This window comes from Thamnophis sirtalis, unplaced genomic scaffold (assembly GCF_051295495.1).
Source record: "Thamnophis sirtalis isolate CommonGarterSnake01/CBP01778 unplaced genomic scaffold, rThaSir2_p1.2 scaffold_13, whole genome shotgun sequence".
NCBI classification, from domain to species: domain Eukaryota; kingdom Metazoa; phylum Chordata; class Lepidosauria; order Squamata; family Natricidae; genus Thamnophis; species Thamnophis sirtalis.
Window position 1 is genome coordinate 22005662 of NW_028261393.1, and position 23502 is coordinate 22029163.

General features: G+C 44.4%; 1 protein-coding gene across 2 annotated transcripts in view; it reads left to right on the forward strand.

Moving 5' to 3' along the window:
• The window catches only part of LOC106555754 (protein argonaute-3), a 63947-nt gene that overhangs the window by 10929 nt on the left and 29516 nt on the right, over nt 1-23502 (forward strand). The window contains exons 1-5 of one of the 2 annotated variants that reach the window (XM_014074663.2): nt 2244-2366; nt 4359-4414; nt 6392-6512; nt 15310-15518; nt 21650-21786. In XM_014074663.2, the coding sequence (XP_013930138.1) occupies nt 4383-4414; nt 6392-6512; nt 15310-15518; nt 21650-21786 (499 nt within the window). In that variant the 5' untranslated portion in view covers nt 2244-2366; nt 4359-4382. Of the gene's footprint in view, nt 1-2194; nt 2367-4358; nt 4415-6391; nt 6513-15309; nt 15519-21649; nt 21787-23502 lie in introns of those variants that run through there. The other variant, XM_014074655.2, reaches the window with a different exon arrangement.

Here is a 23502-nt window from a genome sequence, read left to right on the forward strand (position 1 = left end):
ATGTTCTGTTCTATTCTGTTCTATTCTATTTTCTATTCTATTCTATATTCTATATCCCATCCTTCCCTATCTCTATCCCATTTTTCTAAGTGAAATTCTTAAAGTGCTGAAATTGACCACGACAACCAATGCAGGATGGGTTGCAGTCAGTTTTACTATCGGTTTGTAACCCACGTGCAACACGCGAGCTTGCTTTGCTCATACGCAAAACAATTTACAATTAACTGTGCACCGCAGTCACTGAAAACCAAAATGGCAGTGGCCCAGCAGCGGCGAGAGAACCGGTTCAGGGGCACAGCAGGCCTGGGTCACTGCCGGTTCTGCGACCCAGGCCTGAATTCCACTACCAGTTCAGCTGAACTGGGAGGAACTCACCTCTGAAGCAGTGGAGTTTCTGGTTCAATTCACGTCTGATTTACTATTATTTTCTCAATCTTTTTTGCAGATGGATACTACTATTGCAGTTGTACATAGCATGAATTAAATTGAAAAATATTTGTGCTGGCAAAACAAATACAAATTGGATTAAGTCAGTTACCAGTAGGACTGGGAGTGGGAGTCTAAACATTTTCATGGTTAATTGCTTTAGAAAACTACCCTGGTTCCCTGAAAATAAGACCTCCCCGGATAATAAGCCCAATCAGGCTTTTGAGCGCATGCGTTAAAAAAAAGACCTACCCCGAAAATAAGCCCTCCCCCAAAATATTGCAACACAGCAGCAGCCATGAGGTGACCATGTTCACCGCCTCCTGCACCTCAAAAATAATAAGACCTCCCCGAAAATAAGGCCAAGTGCTTATTTCAGGAGTCAAAAGAAAATAAGACCCTGTCTTATTTTTGGGAAAACAGGGTAGTTTGGATTAGATCATGGTTATAAAAAAGGAGAAGGGAGGCTAATTAATATTCGTACTCTAATAAAGGCAGCTGTGTGTTCTTTAGCAGCCATTGGTGGTTGTTACGACTTGAGAACTGACCCTGTATCCCTCTATTTATGTAGCACTGTACATGTACTTCTGCTACTTTATTTATAAATTCTATAGAATTATTAAAATACAACAAATATCTAAAGAGCAGAAGATATCTGAAATTAGCATTTGAATGTCTGAGCTTCAGATCTAAGATCTGGAGATAGGTTTGGGTGAATATAGAGAGTGATAAGGGAAAAGCTGTGGTTTCCTAAACCTTTAACTTTTTAACTTTAACTTTTAATAAATTTATATGCCGCCCAATCCCGTAGGACTCCTGAGATAGGTATGCCCAGAATTTTGATAAATTAGGAGAAAAGGACTATAAAAATGGTTTTATAGATTATATGGTTTAGATTTTAAAATTCAATATTCATATTAGCAATGAATATTTTTAATATGCATGGCAATGGCTGGACTGAAAAATATAAGCAACAAAATGAATTCAGATCAGAATTAATTCAAGGTATTAATTAGAGAGGAATAAAACTATAGGTAGTCATTGACTTACAACCATTCGTTTAGTAATTATTTGAAGTTACAACAGCGTTGAAAAAAGTTACTTATGACTGTTTTTTACACAACTGTTGCAGCATCCCCATGGTCACATGAACAGAATTTGAATGCTTGGCAACTGGCATGTATTTATGATAGTTGCTGTGTCCCAGGGTCATTTAATCACCTTTGCAATCTTCTGACAAGCAAAGTCAATGGGGAAACCAGATTCACTTAACAGACATGTTACTAACTTAATAACTGCAATTATTCGCTTAACAACTGTGGCAAGAAAGATTGTAAAATTGGATAACTCACTTGAAAACTGTCTTGCTTAGCAACAGAAATTTGGGGCTCAATTGTGATTGTAAGTTGAGAACTACTTGTAATATAAAAGAAGGGGGAAATCCCTTGATTAATGGTTTCTTGTCAACAATGCAAAAGATGACCTGATACTGCCTTGTTTCAGGATGGTGGGTTTTTAAAAACTTTTCAGTTTAAGTTACAGCCTTGGAATTTTTTGATGATTTTCAATTTACTTCTAACCAGTTTTTACTGCTTAGCTTTTAGGAAATCAGCCAAGGTTAGCTCGGTCTATCTGTTGCAGATGGAAATTAGCACAGTATTTGTGCAAATGTAATGGGAGGGGATAATTCTGGATGTTTCTTTGCACCAATATCACTAAAACAAGTTCAGGTTCCATCTCTAAGTTGTACCCTTGTTTTATTTGGCAGGAACCGTTGGGGCTCAGCCCCTACTCATGGTGCCCCGACGACCTGGCTATGGCACCATGGGAAAACCTATTAAACTGCTGGCCAACTGCTTCCAAGTTGAAATCCCAAAGATTGACGTCTACCTCTATGAGGTGGATATTAAGCCAGATAAGTGTCCTAGGAGAGTGAACAGGTAAGTTATAATGGGTAATATTATTTTACCTTACTAATATTGATTAGCTGATCGAGTGAGATGCTTTCAATAGCTAGTGCTGGTCAGCGTTTTTGTTTGAGGAGAAAATATTTCATTTGATAGCCTTTTATTTTTTTTTAAAATGGCTGATGCCGCGAGCATATTATTTATTCTTGGATCGAGGAGTAAATTTGTAACTTGAACATACATTGTTTTACATGGACACCCACATACCGGAAAGAAATTAAAATTCATTTGTAAAAATGGCATATGTCTTTAGCATTGATAGAACAAGTAGAATGCAATGAAAGTGAGTAACTTCTTTGTTTTTAAGAGTCATTAGCACTTTAAGTAATTTGGGCATATGTAGGATTCAAATTGAAAGTAAACACAACTTTTGAAAGTTAACATTCATCATGAATCATTTTTAATCTCTATAGATAGCACTCTTTTTTTTAATACTGAAATTATACTGTGGGTTTCCAAGAAAGGCCAAGTTTTCACGGTAGTGTTATTAGAGCAACATTTTTTTAAACATATAATTGCTTTACTGGATGATTCTTATTTCTTGGTAGGACAGGAATTTTGGGGTGTTGTTACTCACAAAAAATGCTTGTTAATGCATTAATCAGAACAAAATCAACCGGTTGCAGATTAGATTTGAATAGGCTGAAAGCTCTGCTGGATCAGGCCCAGGGTATATTTAAACTGGTATTCTATTTCCACAGGGGTCATAGAGATGCCTCTGAGAAGCCCAAAACAGAACATAAGAGAATAGTAACTTCAAAACCTTATTTTTCAGCAACTGGCTTTTAGAGGCAAATTACCACAGTTACTAGCAATACTATACAGCAATCATCTTGACTAAAGGTCATGAAGTGCTTTGCATCAAATGAAACTGTACAGATTGGTAGGTGTTACTGAGTTCTGGAATAGCAAATGTCAGTGCTCAACAATATACAGTTAAAACACAATGCCTGTCTTCAGTCAATTACCTTCTGCCTTCATTGTACAACTTACTCTGTTTTATACATGGACTTTTCATTCACTTTCACTGTGCTATCCGTGATTCCAACCTGACTACTTTCTGTACCAAAGAAAACCAAAACACGGGAATTGTTCCAACCATTTGGACCTTTTTGTTGTTCCTTTCTGCATCTTCTTCAATCTTACAGTTTCATTTGAGATGTAATAAACAAAATTAAGCACAGTGTTCTATAAGCAATTCTAGTTCTGGATTTATATGTTATTAAGCCATTCATTAATATTAACTGGAAACTATAAACATGGGTAGCTTTTTTCATGTATTAAAGGTAAGAACTCTTGTCTCTTGATCTGTAAATGCTGGGAATAGATAATTAACTCTAGCTTGACCAGTAGAATTTTGAAGTCCTTTGAATGTCCTGTTCAGTTTTAATACCAGATATGTATGTTATTCTTTCTATTGAAGGTTTGTGTAATTTGTCCATTAGGCAAGTAATTTAGTTTTGGTAAATTAAAAGGAATTCAAACTGTTTTTGGTTCTGCAATATCCATATGATGTGAAGTCATGGTCTTGTAGCTGACTGACTTCATACTTGCTCAGGAGTTTCATCAGCTATTGTTTATATGCTATGCAGTAAGTATCCTTGGCTAGATTTTCCACAATGCTTCCTTTATTTTTGCTGTAATATTTATCTGTGTTGTTTAAACACTTGTCTTTAAGAGATAATGAAAATATGCATTTTGCAACTTTAGTGAATTTGGTGTGTCAAATAAAAATTGATAGACTTGTGTTTAGATCATAAGATCTTAACAGAGGCCTGTTAATTTTAAGCAATGGGGTTGCTATATAATTAGATAAGTAACATTTTAAAGTTTTATATAAAAGGGCTTTTTGCAACATTAAGCTCTATTATTCTATGTAACTATGATATAAAATATTTATATTGTTAGTTTTATATTCACTTTCTATTCAAGACTGACTCTCTCCCTCCATTTTTCCCATCACAGTTCTTGACATTATACAACAGATCAATGATTTGTTTATCATATCTTGATGTTTCAAGGTGAATAATATTAAACTCAAAAGTCTGTTTGCTGTTCTATAATGACTTAGAATATTCCCCTTTCAAAAGCTGTAGGCTGGTTATCTGTCATCAATACCTTAGAACGTGGAGAGATTCAGAGAGCACTTAATCTCAAGTGATTTTGAAAAACAGTACAGTAATTATATAAGTTGGCATGAATCCATCACAAAACAATTACCTGTGCTTTAGAGAAAAATTATCACCGTAAAAGTTCTTCAGCTGTAGAACCAATTACCAAGATTGTTGGTAAGCTCCTCCTGGATAGCTTTCTGATAGGGATGCTTTAATTTGAATTCTTGCTGTGAGCTAGGAGTTGGACTTTCCACCCTTGAAATTCTCTAAGCTCCTGAGAAACCATACTTTGCATCACCTAGTGTCAATAATTGGAAACATTCAAAGAATGTCATCTCTGGAGAACCTCGAAAAAGCTACTGGCTTGAGTGAAAAAGTCAGGATGTATATAAGTATGGGAACCCACAGAACCTCTAGGTTAGAGGTTTTAGATCCAATTTTTGTTGCTGAAGTGAAGGTAGTGTTAAATACCTTTTTAAACATAGCTTGTTAATTTAAAAAAATACTGTTTTTCAAAGGTGTTTCAGAAGCATCAAATGGTCCACATTGCTGTAGTCTAGCTAAGTAGAATCCACTGCAAGTGTTTTGCTTGTATTAACACCTTTGTTAACTTCCAGTTTGTTTCAAAAGCCAATTGGCAAGTCTCTTTTTTTATAACAAGCAATTTAATTTTTCAAGCTTCACCAATAAGGCACTTTTCTAAAGAAAATGGCATGTTGGCTTATACATTTTTAAATGGGTTTTGAGGCCATTGTCATAGAAAGAGAATTATAAATTCAGAGCTGACATGCAAAGATATTCATCACTGTCTTTCAAGGATTAACAAGGGGATTGCCATTGCTTTATAATAGGGGTCTCCAGATTTCGCCATTTTAAGACTTGTGGCTAGGAAATTCAGAACGGGAGTCTCCTAGAATTACCTTGAAGTATTTAATAGCCAAATATGATTGGAACTAATGGAACTAACTGGACTGGATATGTCCAATGTTTAATAGCCAAATATGACTGGAACTAACTAATATTACCTAATCCTAAAATATAGTGTTTGATATAAATATGAAAAGGTGAACAGGTTCCCTGTTTCTCTTATATGACTACTTATGACGTGATGTACCACCAAAGACCTATTACTTTTGATCTCTCCACTCCCCCATCTGATTCAAAGTAGATTGAAGTGGGATCAAAACACTAGTTTTAACTAGAAGTCTGGCCTGTTTTGTTCTGATGTGTTAAATGCACTACTCAATAAAATTAAAAGCATTAAAATTGCCTTTCCTTCTGACAGGTTATTTAAAAAAGATTGTAAATATTTATTTTAAAAATGTGTTTAAAATACTTTAAAATAGATTTTTTTTTAAAAAAAATCAATACTGTACCAAGAATTTAAAGCACAAAGCAGCAATTTTAATGTGGAAGGGAATGAATGAATGATCAGATAAGGGTGAAGATAGTTTCTTATCTGAAAAAAATATAAAGGTTGTGGTTTAGAGGAAACCAGTCAGCTGAAGTGGCTGTATCAGGAAATATAGGTTTATGTAAATAACCACTTTGCATAAAGGAATTGAAATTTAGAAAACACAGAAATACGGTAAGGCTTGTCTGGCATTTAAACACATGCTACAAGTTATTTTTATTTATTATCTTTACTGTATCGTGTCTTTTCAAACTAAAAAGCTATATAAGGGTACTGAGAATATACCTGTAAGCCTCTTCCATCTCCCTTATGTGGGTATCAGATTGGTGTTGTTGTTGTTGTTATTGATATAGAACTGCTTCCCTCTGTTTAATAATTACATTTAATGTAATGAGCTTTTCTTTCTTCTCTCTGAACGCCATCCAATTTAAATGTGCAAATATACTTATTTCCCTCTTTCATTTTCCTAGGGAGGTAGTAGATTCAATGGTGCAGCATTTTAAGGTGACAATATTTGGTGACCGTAGACCAGTTTATGATGGTAAAAGAAGTCTTTATACAGCCAATCCACTCCCTGTAGCAACAACTGGGGTAAGATAGTTACATGGTTTCCTTATTTTTGACAGATCTAAAGCTACAAGAAATTGCTTCAGTGTTATTTTCAATTGCTTGTTATATATTTCAGTTACTTCCGTATACATGGGGATTTTATTCATTTATTTAGCTTGACATTGGTGATATATGCCAATAATTTGACTGACAACCAGCAATTTCAGCCACCAATTTCAGCAAATTGATAACAGTTTACAACAAAGGCATACAAAAGGGTAAGAAACAATTAAAAAATGAGGACAACAGACATTTATAGAGTATTAGTAATTCATTTTAAAATATAAAAACTACGTATTTAAAACATTTTGCAAAGAAGCATAAGAGAGAGAGAGAGAGGAAGGAAGGAAGGCCTTTACTAGGAATTAACAAGCTTCCTCTGGATAATGAGAGTTGCAGCAGAAAGATGAGAGTAGGGAAGAGGCAGACATAATGGAACTGTTGAACAACTACAATTAAGAGGATTGGTCATCAGCATCATTATCATTTATAAGGCATATAGCAAACAGGGTCAGGTCCAAGCCCAAAGACAACATAGTGAAATCAGTCAAGTCCAGTTTTTTATTTGCTTGCACTTAATGGACAGAATCTGCCAGACTAAAGCTATAACCTTCTAACCTACTATATATTCAGAGAGATTCTAAGAAGTGGCTACCCCAAACCTCTTCCTTCTTCCCCATCCAGCTAGAGATTACACAGTCTCTTATTTTGGGTTTTTCTCTGGAATGTGCTGCCTCCTCCCTAGGGATGCTTGGTGTGGTCAAGATCACACACACACACCCCTTCAGCTTCTCCAGGTGCACATTCCCTCACAGGGCAGAGATTTGAAGTGAGGAGACCCAGATTCTAGTCCATCTTCGACCAGAGAAGTTCACCAGGTGACTTCAGACAGTTACTTTTTGTCAGCCCAACCAGTCTCACAGACCTGTTGTTTTCCAGTGGAAGAGAGGAAGGGGTCACGAGTATTCTCAAAGCCTGATTGGTCCAAAGACTGAGAGAAAACTTCTTAAATACTCCTTCCTTCCATTCCTGCCCAGTTTCCTCTCTGTCTTTTGGTCCAAGCACTGTTTGAGTTGGTTTAGGTAGGAGATTTTCCTTTATTCGATCAGATTCTGATATTTGGCTCAATTGGCAATTCTAAATTAAATTAAATTGTAATTTAGAGCTGTGGCCCAAGGGACAGTACTTTCTGCCTCGCGCGGTCGGGGAGAGCCCCGTGGGGTGATCGCCCTCCCCTCTGCAGGCCTGGAGCCTTTCTTCCTATTCCCGGGCCAGCGGGGGTGACGTGCTCCGAAGCACAGCTTCGGGAGCGTATTTTTCAGGGGTAAACGACTGGAGAGAGCCTTATTTCTCAGACGCTTCTGGAGGCTCGTGCGAGGCACCTGCGGAGCCGCTGCTTTAAATTCAGGCGGCTGCCGTGTGACACGTCTTTTCTTCATTGTCGGAAGCAGAGGCTGCTTGGGGGGTGCAAGCCAGCGAGGGCCCAGGGCCTCAGGAGCCCATTCTAGCCCCAGAGCGATCAGGGATCCTCTTGGAGCCTTTTGAGACCGGGGCTGGCCCGCGCTCAACTTTCCGAGGCTCCTGCAGCCATTTTGGCCAGCGCCACGTGCGTGAGGCCTTGATCTGCCACATGGCCGATTGGAGGCCCTCAGGCCAGGGACACCAGTCGGATTCGGCACTGGCCCTGCTTCTGAAGGCCCAGACTCCAGCAGGGCCTATAGAGGCCTGGTTATTTCCTGTACTCCAGGACACGTAAGTGGGGCGATGGAGGAGGGTTCCGAGATTCCCCAAGGCCAGGCGGAGGCCCCTATGGGGGAGGAACTGGGACAAGACACCAGGCCCAGGGGTCCCCCTGCCAAGCCCTTGTCAGCTCAGCGCCCCTCTAGGGCCACTACGAGGGAGGAGGCCAGGAGACACAAGGCCCTGGAAAAGACCTTCGCCAGGGCCGAGAAGTAGGCCAGGACAGTCGGGCCTAGCTTGGCCAGCAGGTCCAGGTCCCCTATCAGGCTCACCTCTAGTCATTCAACTTCGCCTAGGGGTTTCAGTCCGTCCTTTCCTTCGGCCTCCCCGGTCAGATCCCGTGGCTATTCCAGGCACAGAGGGTCCCCTTCCCCTTCAGTTTCCTCAGGATCAGCGAGGGGGGTCCCTGCAGATCCCTTGGAAGTGACCTTTAAAGCTCTACATTCTACACGTAGGTTGGCTCCGCAGGGTCCAAATTCCGCCTATCAGGACATCAAGGACATGGACCGTCTCCCCGAGGGTATTAAAAGGCTTATTTCTGCAGCGATTTCCAGGGGCATTGCCCAGCGGGACAGAAGCTCCCACTCCTCTAGGTCCCAAGGCGGCCATAGCTGTCAGCAGTATAGGGCTTCCTCTCCATCCATGGTTAGCGTGGGTTCCGTCCTGGGGGAAGAGAATCTCCAGGACATGGGGTTTTCAGAGGATGAGGATGCGGCTCCTCCCGATTCCCCCTCTTCTTCGGGTCTCTTTCATCCGGCCATGTTCAAGACCCTGTTGAACAAGGCAAGGAAGACCACCAAGATTGGGGCTGGGGACCCCACGGTTCCCCCGCCTAGGGACCCAGATATGGCCATGTTTTCGAACACGGCCACAAACAAGGAGTAGATTCCGGCCCCCTTCATGGAAGTTGTGACCAACCAGTGGGCCCGCCTTTCCAATTTTTCCAACCCTGGAAGTAATGAGCGCCGCTTCTACAATGTGGAGCAGGCTTTTGCTCAGGCCCTCCAGCTGCCTACTATTGACACTTCGGTTGCTGCCCTAGTCTCCTCGTCTCTGGTGGTGTCCGGGGATGCAGCTGATAAACGAAACCTGAGGACAAGCGAGCAGAGCTTACTTTGCGGAAAAATTTTAATGCCTCTGCCTGGGCCATAAAATCTGTGGCGGCAGCCTCATACTTTAATCACACTACGGTGATGTGGCTCTGCCAGCTCCAGGATCACATCCCAATCCAGGATGAGTGCATCCACCAGGACCTTATGAAAATCATAGCCGCTTCGCAGTTCTCTGCTGATGCGATCATAGACACAGTCAAATTTGCTTCCAGCGCCTTGGCCACCTCGGTTACGTCCCGCTGACTTTTATGGCTGCGTAACTGGCAGATGAATAATAAGGCCAAGTGGAATCTGGCGGCTGCCCCTTTCAAGGGTCCTCACCTTTTCGGGGAGGCTCTTTACCCAATTTTAATCGAGAACAAAGATAAGAAAAAGGTCCTCCCGTCCAAAAAGAATGAGTCCCAAGCTCACCCTTATCGCAGGTCGTCATATAGGGCCCCGATTTTGACCATCATCAGCTTTTTTCTTCTTTCAGATCCGACAGGCAATTCCCACAACCGGCCTACCAGGACCGCAACAGGTTCCAGCACCAGTCCAGGTGGCCCTTTTGAGGCGGAGGCAGTCGCCCCTACCGCAGGGGGAGGTGACTCAAACTCGAGTCCCCCCATAGGGGGCCATCTGTCCCTCTATGCGGATCAATGGGACGAGATCACATCAGGCGCTTGGTCAGAGCCACAGTTCGTCACTGTCTCAGGCTAGAGTTTCTCTCCAACCCTCTGAATCTCTTCAGATCGTTCCCTCCATCATGGAGCCTGGAGCACCGCCGCCTGATGGATCAGGCTATAAAACACCTTCTCGACATTCAGGCGGTGGACGCGGTTCCCCATTTGGAACACGGTCAGGGCCACTACTCCAACCTGTTTGTGGTTCCAAAGAGTTCGGGGGGCTGGAAGGCAATTCTGAACCTCAAGCGCCTGAACTGCTTCTTGGTTTACAGACGCTTCAAGATGTCCTCCCTCAAGTCCATTCTCCAGGGCATCCGGAGGGGGGACTTTTTGGCATCGGTAGACCTGACCGAGGCCTACCTCCACATTCCAATTCTCCCCGCTCATCACAGGTTTCTGAGGTTCTCTCACAGGGACCGTCATTACCAATACAGGGCTCTCCCCTTCAGATTGGCTTCGGCCCCTCGCACATTCACGAAGGTGCTGGCGACCTTGGCAGCTCATTTTCGTTCCATCCAAGTCAGACTCCAATGCTACCTGGACGACGTCTTAGTCCAGGCGGGGTCCCTCCCTCAGGCAGTTTCAGACCTTCGGCTCACCATTCGGAATATTCAGTCTCTGGGGTTTTCGGTGAACTTTCCCAAGAGTCATCTTACCCCTTCCACACGCATTCTTCACTTGGGAACGGTCATAAGCTCAGTTTCAGGGGTGGTCCACCTGTCTCTGGACCGCCAGGCGACTCTGTACCAGCTCGCAAGCAAGGTTCACAGAAGTCTGTTAGTTTCAGTCCTAACATTGTCACAGTTGCTGGGCAAGATGGTGTCTTGCATCGGGATTGTTCCATGGGCCAGGCTCCATCTCCATCCCCTCCAGTGGAAGCTCATCCCCTTTCAAAAGAAGAGGATGAGCAATTCTCTTCGGATGCTCCGCCTCCTGGCAGGGGTTCAGACCTCCCTCAAGTGGTGGCTCTCTCTTGCCCTTCAACGGAGCTGCTCCTTTTGGGAGCTGGACAGGGTGACCGTGACCACGGACTTGAGTCTGTTCAGTTGGGGAGCTCTGGTGGGCTCCAGGTTGGCCCAGGGAAGGTGGACTGCCTCAGACCTCCGATACAATATCAATTGGTTGGAACTGAAGGCAGCACGCCTGGCCCTACAACACTTCTGGAGGTCTGTGGAGGGCCGTCACATGCTTCTCCTGATGGACAATGTGGCCACCAAGGCCCACATAAATCTTCAGGGGGGACTCACTCTCAGGCTCTCTGGCTGGAGGTCCTGAGGCTCGGCGCCTGGGCGGAATGACATCTGTCGTCCTTGGTGTCAGAACACATCTCCGGCCTGTCCAACCACCAGGCGGACTGGCTGAGTCGGGCGACCCTGGACAATGGCGAGTGGCAGCTCCACCCGAACCTGTTTCAGGAGATCTGTCGGAGGTTTGGCACCCCTCTGGTGGACCTCTTCGCCACACCTGCGAATTCACACTTGCCGAGATTCTTCATCCGAATCCAGAGCCAGTACAGGGAGGGCACAGACCCCTTTGGAGCAGGTGGCCTTCGGGCCTTCTCTATGCCTTCCCTCCTATTCCCCTCATCCCTGGGACCCTCAGGAAGGTGGTAGCGGAGAAGGCCCTAGTAATTGTCGTAGCTCCTTATTAGCCCAAGAGGCCCTGGTTTGCAGATCTAGTCCAGTTATCAGTGGCCCCTCCATGGAGCATTCCGCAGGAGGAGATCATCTTGTGCCAAGGGGTCTTGATCCACCTGGAGCCCCAGTGGCTCCATCTGACCCCCTGGCTCTTGAACGGCAAATCCTAAGGAAGGCTAACCTGTCCTCCAGGATTATACGCCCGTTGGCAACCAGAATTTACAATTCCACGTGGTTTGCCTTCGTCAAGTGATGTGCCCCCCTAGGCATTGACCTGGCCAGGGCCACAATTCCTAACGTCCTGGACTTTCTGCAGAATGGCCTGGACAGGGGTCTGTCACACAACACCCTACATCGGCAGGTGGTGGCTCTGTCTTCGGTCTTGGGGGGTGTGGGGACTTCTTCCCTCTCTCACGTCCTCTGGTCAAGCGTTTCCTTAAGGGGGTGGCCAATCTCAGGCCTCCTCCTATCCACAGGTTCCCTACCTGGGATTTGCCCCTGGTTCTTAGGGCTTTGATGGGAACCCCGTTCGAGCCGCTCCAGTCTGTTCATTCGAGATTCCTGTCCCTTAAGGTCGCGTTTCTGGTGGCGATTACCTCGGCCTGGCGTATCTCAGAGCTGGGCACCCTATCATCCAAGGATGACCTTTGCCATTTTCACCAGGATAGGGTGGTTCTTCGCCTTGACCCTACCTTTCTCCCTAAGGTGAACACTCCCTTTCATAGGGCGCAGGAAATCATCCTGCCCGATTTTTGTCCGGGCCCCTCTAGTAATAGGGAGAGACTCTGGCACCGTTTGAATGTTTGTCGCGCTTTGCGCATTTATCTCAGCCGGATGGTGGGGGTCCGCAGGTCGGAGGCTTTATTTGTCTCTTTCCAGCTTGGGACGTTGGGAGCCAGGGTGTCTTCGGCTACTATTGGCCGTTGGCTGCAGCCGGCCTTCATGGGGGGTTATGAGGTGGCGGGTTGTCCCGTTCCGTCGGTTATAACAGCCCATTCCACTAGGAGTGCTGTGACCACGGCGGCGTGAGCCATTAGGGCTCCATTTGAGGACATTTGTTGGGCCGCTACTTGGGCTTCCCCGACCCCTTTCATCCGGCACTATCGCCTGGACGCTTTTGCCTCGGTGGATGCTTCCTTTGGTCAGAGGGTGCTGCAGGAGGTGGCAGTTGATACTCCCCTTGGGCCATAGTTGTTTTTTTCCCTCCCTGCGACTAAGCCTGGGTATGTCCCACACGTGACCCCCTCCCTCTCTTCCACTGGAAAAAGAACGTTGGTCTTACCTGAACGTGTTTTTTCAGGGGAAGAGAGGGAGGGGTCACAACCCGCCCTGGTTGGTTGCTGGGGCCAAGTTAAGGACCGGGGGGTGGTTTCCCGGGGGTTCGTTGTTGTATTTGTTTCAGAACCATTGTTCGCCATCGAGGAAACTGGGCAGGAATGGAAGGAAGGAGTATTTAAGAAGTTTTCTCTCAGTCTTTGGACCAATCAGGCTTTGAGAATACCCACATGTGACCCCTCCCTCTCTTCCCCTGAAAAGACACGTTCAGGTAAGACCAACGTTCTTTCTGGGGAAAATAAGGGAGTACTACACAACCCAGTTGAACTCCTGTTACATTTCAGCCATTTCCTCATCAGTTACCCCTTGGTGAAATCACAAAACATTAAACCACGGCTTGTTTGAAAAGGCAGGTTTTCAGTGCCTTTTCTGAATGCCACAAGGAAGGGTCACCCAGACCTCTTGGAGAATGACATTCCAGAAGTATCCACAGACTTAAACTTTAGTACATAAAATTTGGATAGCCTTTAATGAGTCTTCAATCCTCTTCCTGGCAAAAGTGTACTTTTTTCAAGCAGGGACTGTGCACATATTTCTGCAAGAGATGCTGAGTTCTTAAGGTTTGGCAGGGGATGTAGTTCTTAATTTCAGGGTGGGTCCTGACATATTGGTATGAACATAGACGGTTAATCCATGTCTTAAATAGAATCAGAATTGAAGTGAAACAGTTGTTAAACAAAACACCAGATCACTGTGCCATTTAGTGACAGCAGTTCTGGCAGTCCTGATTGTGATTGTTAGGCAAAGACCTCATGCTTCTCCTGCCCTGCATGAATTGCCTTTGCTTCAAATCCCCCTCCACCTACCTCCCACCATCGCTGCCCTTTTGACTGCCCTTCAGTCCACTGCCTTTCCCCACTGCACCCAGCTGACATTTGCCAACATCTTTTTATTCCTGTTACTGGTCAGGGATCCAGGAACTGGACAAGGGCATGGCTCCAGGATGCGTATGGCAGGATGGGAAAGTTTTGCTTTCCAGAGCCTAGATCGCAGGCCAGCAGTGAGGGTAGGCAGTAAGGATAGGCATTTCAGTACAGAATAGTCAAAAGGGCAGCGATGGAAGGGATAGGCGGGTGGGGGAGTTAAGCACAGGCTGTTTGCAGAAGACAGGATAATGTAAAGAAGTACTGAAGAGTCATTGCCTAAAGCCCAAACATCCAAATGTGCATTTTTGCTCCAAATTAATTATTTTAATCAGCAAATAGGAACAATATGGATGGTCTCTCTAACTCTACACTATCTCTTGGACCATCCTTCTGCATGCTGATCTCCCTTTAAAAGCACAGAATATGAAGTTATGAAATGCTGATGCATATTTCATGTAGTATTTTGTGTGACTGCAAAATACTGGAAGGGATACTTTTATCTGCCAAGCCTGATCCTGACAATGTTTTTCAGATGTTCTAACTTCAAAATGTTTTATACTCTTTATGTAGTCCTAAGTAATCTTTTAAAACAGCTTTCTCAGGCTACAGTGCAAAATTTGAAGAAAACCACCATGGGGCATAGTTTATTTATTTAGTAGAGTTTTGAAGCTGCCCAGCTCAGTGTGATTCTAGGTAGTGTATAATAACAAAGAGAATTAACCCCTCCCCCCAATTGCTCCAGAGAATAGGAGCAGTTGTTGAAAAGGCTTTAAATTTCTATTTAGCACCTGTAGCAATAGGCTCCCACTGAGAACAGTTCTAAATCTGTATTATGAATTGATATTTATTTATTTAGCAAATTTGTATAGCTGCGCTTCTCACAAAGGTGAATCTGCATGATGTGCAATAAAATAGACAGTTAAATAAATGACAAGTTAATTAAACATTAATAAACATAAATTATCTCGATTCTACCTTACTTAAACCTATACAATCTTTTCAACATTTGCCATAGTAAATAAGGCTACTTTTTTTGTAAGGATAAATTATGGATTTCAAGTTCAATGATGTGTAAATATAGATATATTTGAATTTTTTTTATATATGTTGAGTTTGCAGTTTAAAGGGGAGACTGCTTGGTTATAAGAGGATCCCAGATTCCTAAGTTCAATATGGTGTTTTAAATATTTCTTTTCCATATTTGAATTTAACCTGCTGCCATTTCCTTGTCTTCAGTATAGTGGAATTTCTTCCTTGAATAGCCATAGATTTAACAGCTAGGGAATTAAAGCTGCTTTAAATCATGTAATTGAAATGGATTAGCAAAGAAATGAAATTAAAATTTGTATGCAAACCTCTTTAATTTTCACACTGAGCTTGAAAACTTTTTTTACTTCCTCTTCCATGCCTTTTTCTCCCAATAGGTTGATTTGGATGTAACATTGCCAGGAGAAGGTGGCAAAGATCGTCCCTTCAAGGTGTCCATAAAATTTGTTTCCCGGGTAAGCTGGCACCTATTGCATGAAGTTCTGACTGGACGAACCTTACCTGAGCCTCTGGAATTGGACAAGCCAATCAGCACTAACCCTGTTCATGCTGTTGATGTGGTGCTACGACATTTACCCTCCATGAAGTAAGTTTCCTAAGTGCCATTTATTTCCAGAGATAATTTTTTCCTGGAGTTTTGCTTTTAGACTTGCATGCAAAGGTTTGGGAGATAAAGAGAGCGTGCATTTTGCATTAGTGAGATAACTGAAAGTTTCTCAGTTCTGTTTGTTGAGCAGATTAGTTCCGGTAGAAATGAATAGGAAAATTCTTGAATCATTGGAAAGGTTTTCCACAAGGATGTCATTAAGTGAAGATCAAAGGCAATGGGAGATTTGTGAATTTGACAAGTGACAGACAATAAAACCAAGTGACAGACACTAAAGCAGGAGAAATGCCAGCTGTGTTGCTTGTCTTGTATATTAGGACTGTTTCTTGGCATTACAAAATATGTGTTTTTGAAGCAATTTTATATGAAGATATACTTTCAGGAAGTGGCTGTTCATAATGGGAATTGGTCTTTGAAAGTTGAAAATTTGAAAAGAAATCCATTTATACACTTACCATATTTTTTGGAGTATAAGACACACCGGAATATAAGACACACTAAAGTTTTGAAGAGGCAAATAAAAAAAGTTTTTGCACTCTGCAAACCTCCCAAAACAGCTCATTTTTCACAAAAACAGACCCGTTCCCCCCCAAAAAAGGCATGAATAGCCTTTAGGGAGCTTGCAGAGTGCTCCTGGAGATACGGGGGGGGGGGGGGGATGAGCAAAAAACTGCCAATTTTTTGCAAAAACGGGCCTGTTTTTCGTAAAAAAAGGGGGAGGCATGAATAGCCTTTAGGAAGCTTATAGGGTGCGGCTGGGGGGTGTAAAATTGAACAAAAGGCTGTTTTTTGCTCATTTCTGCCCTCTCCAGCCCCCAGGATCTCTCTAAAAGCTTCCTAAAGGCTATGCACAGCCATTTTGGTGAAGGGGGCAGGGTTTCAGGAGGCAAAAATGCTGTATTCGGTGTCTAAGAAGCACCCAGATTTTCAGCCTCTTTTTTGAGGGAAGAAGGTGCGTCTTACACTCTGAAAAATACAGTAACCTGTTTAACCTCTAGTGCCTTCAAGGTTAAATGTCCTACAAACCTGGTTTTCAGGACCCCAACATTCTCTTACCCCAAAAAGGAGACAGACCCTTGTAGGTGGGAATTTGAAGGAAAGTAAAACTCCAGATTTATTGGTACTAGGGAAGGTGAGGTGTAAAATGTTCTTGTTTTTTTAAAAAATATTCTGTGATGAATTCATTAGATAATTCAAGCAAACTATTTTCTCTTAGAATGTTCTCTTTCTCCGTTTTGAAAAAAAAAGATAATAAATCTTAACTTCTTAACTTCTTACGTGGGGACTGTTTGGGGGAGTGTATGAGTATGCGTGATTCGGAGGACCTGCCGGGAGTTGCGGGGGCCACGGGGGTGGTTGAGGGGACCAGAGACACGGGAGAGGGTCGGGGTATTGCGGTCGTAACAGGGAGGGGCAGATACGGCGGGGACTTTAGGGCAGGCCATTACCGGGGAAGGAGGGTTCGCTACATTACAGAGATCCCTCCTTCCGGCCCTAGGAGTCCCACTCCAAGACCAGATGGCGCAAGTAGTCAGGACCCTGGTCTCAGGCTGTTGTCGCTAAATGCCAGGTCTGTTGTACATAAAGCTCCTCTCGTCCGGGACTTAATTTTAGACGAGAGGGCAGACCTGGCATGTATTACTGAAACCTGGCTGGGCCCAGAGGGAGGAGTCCCCCTTGTAGAGCTGTGCCCAGAAGGATTTCAGGTGCTGCATCAGCCGAGAGCCCAGGGAAGGGGTGGGGGTGTGGCCGCTGTTATCCGAGAGTCGTTAGTTCCTCGTAGGGTCCCTGCTCCGGAGATTGTCGGGTGTGAGTCTTTGCTGTTAAAGTTGGACCTCAAGGGTCAAGTGGGTCTGCTGCTAACGTACCTGCCTCCCAACAGCGTTGCAGCAGCCCTCCCCTCGCTCCTCGAGTCGGTAGCCGAGCTGGCAATTGAGTTCCCTAGGTTGATGGTCCTGGGGGACTTTAATTTGCCGTCGCTCGGTGAAAACTCTGATGGGGCGCAGGAGTTCATGGCTTCCATGACAGCCATGGGCTTGACCCAAGTAATTCGGGGCCCAACCCATTCAGCGGGTCACATGCTTGACCTCGTATTTCTCTCGGAGCAGTGGATTTGTGATCTTGGTCTGAGGGGGAGTGACATCATACCCCTGTCGTGGTCAGACCATTGCCTACTGAGGCTCGACTTCCGGAGGCCAAACCCCCACTGTAGGGAGGAGGAACCGACCAGGTGGTTCCGCCCAGGCGTCTTATGGAGCCAGTAAGGTTCCAGACAGAGCTTGGGGTTATTCCTGACTCTTTCGCCCACAATCCGGTGGAGACTCTGGCTGCTGCGTGGCACTCGGCAGCGTCGGAGGCCCTCGACCGGATTGCGCCACTGCGGCTCCTCCGAGGCGGCGGATCCCGGAGACCCCCTTGGTTCACCGAGGAACTCCGGGAGATGAAGCGCCGGAGGAGATGCCTAGAGCACCGTTGGAGGTCCGATAAGTCCGAATCGAACCGGGCAATGGTAACCACCTGCACCAGGGAATACACCAGGGCACTTAGGGCAGCAAAAAGATCGCACATAGCCACCCTGGTAGCATCCGCTGAGTCTCGCCCAGCCGCCCTGTTTAGGATAACCCGCTCCCTATTGAACAAAAGGGAGGCGGGGGAACCCTTGCAGGGCAGAGCTGAAGAATATGCCCAATTCTTAGCGGACAAAATTGCTCGGTTTCGGTCGGACTTGGACTCCACCCCCGCAGTTCCAGCCGAGGCGCAGGGGGACCAAGTAGAACAGCTCTGGGTTGAGTTTCAAGACGTTACCCCCGGGGATGTGGACAAGGCCATGAGAGCTGTAAGTACTTCCACCTGCGTTCTGGATCCGTGTCCCTCATGGCTGGTTACTAACTGCAGTGAGGTGACACGAGGCTGGATCCAGGCGGTTGTGACCGCCTCCCTTCGGGAGGGGAACTTCCCCGCCGCACTGAAAGCGGCGGTGGTGAGACCCCTCCTGAAGAAACCATCCTTGGATCCAGCTGTTCTTAATAGCTATCGTCCAGTCTCCAACCTTCCCTTCTTGGGGAAGGTTGTTGAGAAGGTGGTGGCCTTCCAGCTCCAACGGTCCTTGGAGGAAGCAAACTACCTAGACCCCTTCCAGTCAGGCTTCAGGCCCGGTTACAGCACAGAAACCGCTTTGGTCGCATTGATGGATGATCTCTGGAGAGCCAGAGATGAAGGACGTTCCTCCATCCTGGTCCTCCTTGACCTCTCAGCGGCTTTCGATACCATCGACCATGGTATCCTTCTGCGACGACTGCGGGAGGTGGGAGTGGGAGGCACCGTGTTACGGTGGTTCTCCTCCTACCTCTCGGACAGGTCGCAGTCGGTGTTAGTGGGGGGGCAGAGATCGTCCCCTAGGCCCCTAAATTATGGGGTGCCTCAGGGTTCGGTCTTATCCCCCCTACTATTCAACATCTACATGAAACCGCTGGGAGAGATCATCCGCAGGCACGGGATTAGATACCATCAATATGCGGACGATACTCAATTGTATCTGTCCGCCCCGTGCCAAATCAATGAAGCGGTTGACGTGATGAGCCGGGGTCTTGAGGCCGTTATGGACTGGATGAGGGTGAACAAGCTTGTGCTCAACCCAGAAAAGACCGAGTGGCTGTTGTGTTTCCCTCCCAAAGATTTGGTTATTATTCCACCACTCAGGCTGGGGGGTCAAATTTTATACCCCTCAGAGAGGGTTCGCAACTTGGGAGTCCTCCTGGATCCACAGCTGTCATTTGACCACCACTTAACGGCTGTGACCAGGGGGGCATTCGCCCAGGTTCGCCTGGTGCGCCAGTTGCGACCCTACCTGAATCGGGAGGCTCTCACAACAGTCACTCGGGCCCTTGTGACCTCTAGGCTGGAATACTGCAATGTGCTCTACATGGGGCTGCCCTTGAGGAGCATCCGGCGACTTCAGCTAGTGCAGAATGCAGCCGCGCGAGTGATTGCGGGTGCACCCCGATTCACCCGCATAACACCTATCCTCTGCGAGCTGCGCTGGCTACCTGTTGATCTCCGGATGCGCTTCAAGGTGCTATTAATCACCCATAAAGCCCTACATGGCAGTGGATCTGGATACTTGAGAGACCGCCTTCTGCCAATTACATCCCTACGACCGATAAGATCTCATAGATTAGGCCTCCTCCGTATTCCATCGGCCAGCCAGTGTCGGCTGGCAACTACAAGGAGGAGGGCCTTCTCAGCAGTAGCCCCGACCCTTTGGAACGAGCTCCCCGTGGAGATTCGTACCCTCTCCACCGTCCAGGCCTTCCGCATAGCCTTGAAGAACTGGCTCGCCCGTCAGGCCTGGGGATAGGATAGTTACCCCGCCCGAATGATGAGTGTTTGTTGCTTGCTATTTTATTACATGTTTTGTCCTAATGTCTGTATTCCCCTTTCCCAGTTTTTGTGTGAGCCGCCCTGAGTCCCCTCAGGGAAAAGGGCGGCCTACAAATTCTAATAAAATTCTAAAATTCTAAATTCTAAATAGCAGGTGATAAATTGTGTAGACTGAAGGTGCTAAATCTAGCTATTTTTCATTCCTGATTTTTTCTGATTCATTCTATTTGTATTAGATTAGATTTCAGCTGTTATAATTTCCAGTACAACCATAGAGCAACAAGCTGAGGACAGCTCTATTAGAAGATCTTGTCTAAAAGTTTGTTTTCTATTTGCAAACTCAAAGTGAAATCCTACAATTAGCAAACCCTTTTAAGTTAAGTGAGGATTTTGAAATGCTGTCTTTTGCTTTGCAGGTACAGGTAGTTCTTGACTTAAGATTACAATTGGAACTGGAACTTCTGTCATAAGTCATAAAGCAAGTCAATATGACCAGTCCCAATTTTATGACCACTTTCACCATAGTTATTAAACAAATTACACAGTCTTTAAGTTAATCTAGTTTCTCCCATTGACATTGCTTGACGGAAGCTAGTGTCAGGTGCAAAGAATCAGGACTGTTCATAAGGTTGCAACATAGATGATTGATTGACACCAATGTGCAAGAACCTAGTCAACTAACGGACAGCACTTAATTGGTATTTGATAAGGGTCAATGGAATTCAGGAGAGACTGGACTTGGATCTCTTGTGGCAATTCTAGCACTCTAAACTGATGATGTGTTTAACTCCCCCACCCTCCCCACCCCAAGATCTGTCTGCTCTTCTATAGCCAGCTAGGGAGGTCACAAGTGGCACTCATGTGTTCCTGGGATGCTGTAACTATTGTAAATGCAAGCCAGTTGCAAAGCACCGGGTTCATAATCGCATGACCGTGGGAATGGTCGTAGGTGCAAGCAGGTGCAAGAATTGGTCCCTAAGGGATATTTTTCAGCACCTTTGTAACTTTGAATGGTTGGTAAATGAATGGTCATAAGTGAAGAACTGCAGGTAGCCCTCAACTTGAAAAAAAGAAGGTAAAGGTTTCCCCTGTCCAGCTGTGTCTGATTCTAGGAGGCGGTGCTCATCTCTATTTGCTAGCTGAGAGAGCCAATGTTGTCCAAAAATGCATCTGTGGTTATGTGGCTGGCCTGACTATATGCTGAGGCGCACAGAATGCGGTTACCTTCCCACCAAAGTGGTATCTATTCATCTACTTGCATTTGCATACTTTCAAACTACTAGTTTGGCAGGAGGTAGGGTAGAAAAGGGAGCTCACCCTTTCACATGGTACTTGGCTCTCAAACTGCCAACTTTTGGTTTGACAAGCCCAGCATCTTAACTGCTAGGTCACCATGCCCCTAACTAACCATTTGTTTAATCATGTTTGGAACTTAACAGTGGTCTTGGAAAAAATGACTTCTGATTCATCCTAGAAGTTACCATTGTTGCACCATCCCTGCGATCAAGTAGCAAAAACTGTAGTGAAAACAAGCATGACTCACTTAACAATTGCAATGCTTGGTGATGAACATTCTGATCCCAATTGTGGTCATAACTCGAGAATTACCTGTATTGTCTTTCTTTTTTTAACTATTGTTTTATTATTATTATAAGCCACAATGCATTAATCCAGATTATGGTGACATGTGAAATAGATCAATAAACACTTAGTTCCTTCTCTACATACAGGTATACACCTGTAGGCCGTTCCTTTTTTTCTGCTCCTGAAGGCTATGATCATCCGTTGGGAGGTGGCAGGGAAGTCTGGTTTGGATTTCATCAGTCTGTTCGGCCGGCAATGTGGAAAATGATGCTGAATATAGATGGTAACCCCCAGTTCTGTTTTGATAAATGGCAGGGAGGATTTGTAAAAGATATTGATGTTGTGCATGGATATGAAAATGCATTTTTTTAAAAAAACTTTTTAATTGAACATAAATTAAAACCAACAGACAGGGTAATCAATCTTTAAATTGCTCTCTCCAAAGAAAATAGCAGTAGCAATAGCAGTAGACTTATATACCGCTTCATAGGCCTTTCAGGCCTCTCTAAGCGGTTTACAGAGAGTCAGCATATTGCCCCCAACAATCTGGGTCCTCATTTTACCCACCTCGGAAGGATGGAAGGCTGAGTCAACCCTGAGCCGGTGAGATTTGAACCGCTGACCTGCTGATCTAGCAGTAGCCTGCAGTGCTGCATTTAACCACTGCGCCACCTTGGCTCCTGTTGTTCTGTTGCTCCTCCTAATGTTTAACATTACTCCAAAATTTAAAATTCCTATGGAAATAGTTTTTATTGATTGGTTGTGTTTATGTCTAACCTTACCAGCAAAAATTCAAGGCGTAGTATGTGGCACCCCTTTCGCCAGTATTGGTCTTAGGCTTGTGTTGATCTTTACCATTGCTTAATGGCCTCTGTTTTGTTTTGTGGATTTTGTTAGCAAGACTATTTTAGCCTGGGTTCCTTCTTTAGCCTGCTATTGATTTAATATTTTTAATTTTGCAGCCAACTAGAGTCCACTGGAGGTTGGTAGTTAATAAATTTAAATCAATAATTTTCATAACTTCTTGTGAAGGAAGAAAGGCCTGTCAGATATAGCAACTAGTCAAACATTTGCCAGGTTGCTCCATGATTAAGTAGGAGTTGAGTATATGATTTTGTATTTCCAAATATTAAGCACAAGCTTTTGCTGAGATTCCAGATTAAATTAATTCTATTTATTTAGAAATTTTATGAAAACAGAATCCATTTAAATCAATTGAAGAATATTTTAAAGCATAAAACTGTTTCAGCCAGCCTGAAATAGAGATACAGGTAGTCCTTGACTTATGACTGGTTTCTTTGCGACAAGTTATGATTGACTCTCAAAAAACTATTTATGATCCAGTTTCAAAGTTACGATGCAGCCACATGATTGCAATTTGGGCACTTGGTAGTTGACTTGCCATTGCAGTTATTTGCAGCGTCCCAGTTTTGTGAATGCAATTTTTGATGTGTTTTTGCTGGTTTCTGGCCTTTACTTTCAGTTTCTGGCAAAAACTTTCCATTGAATAAAATGGATTCATAAAATGTCTGCTGTGTTCTTTTAACGATCACCACAAAAATTGTCATAAAATTGGATCAGGTCATGTGCTTTGCTTAAGAAACACAGGGACACAGGGACTTATGACCATGATTCCGGACTCAATTGCAGTCCTAAATCGAGGACTATTTCCAGCTCCTGGAGCTGGAAAGAATGCAGTGTGTTCACTCAAATATTTTGTCTGTACTGTTAATAAGAGAATTAGGAATCTGCTTAGTACTGGAAAAGTCAATATTTATTCATGACATAATTGAAGTGCGGGGTTTGCCACTTCAGATATTAGACAAGTTTTCTACTTAGTGATTATGTCAGTGAAGGGAACTGTTTAACTGGCATATGAATCTTGTTTATAATCATTCTCTCGCAGCCAAACATATTCAAAATTCCCAGTGCCACAGATTTGCCCTATCTGATGTCATGTTTTCAACTGCATTTTGTCTCGATACCAGCGTCTGAATCA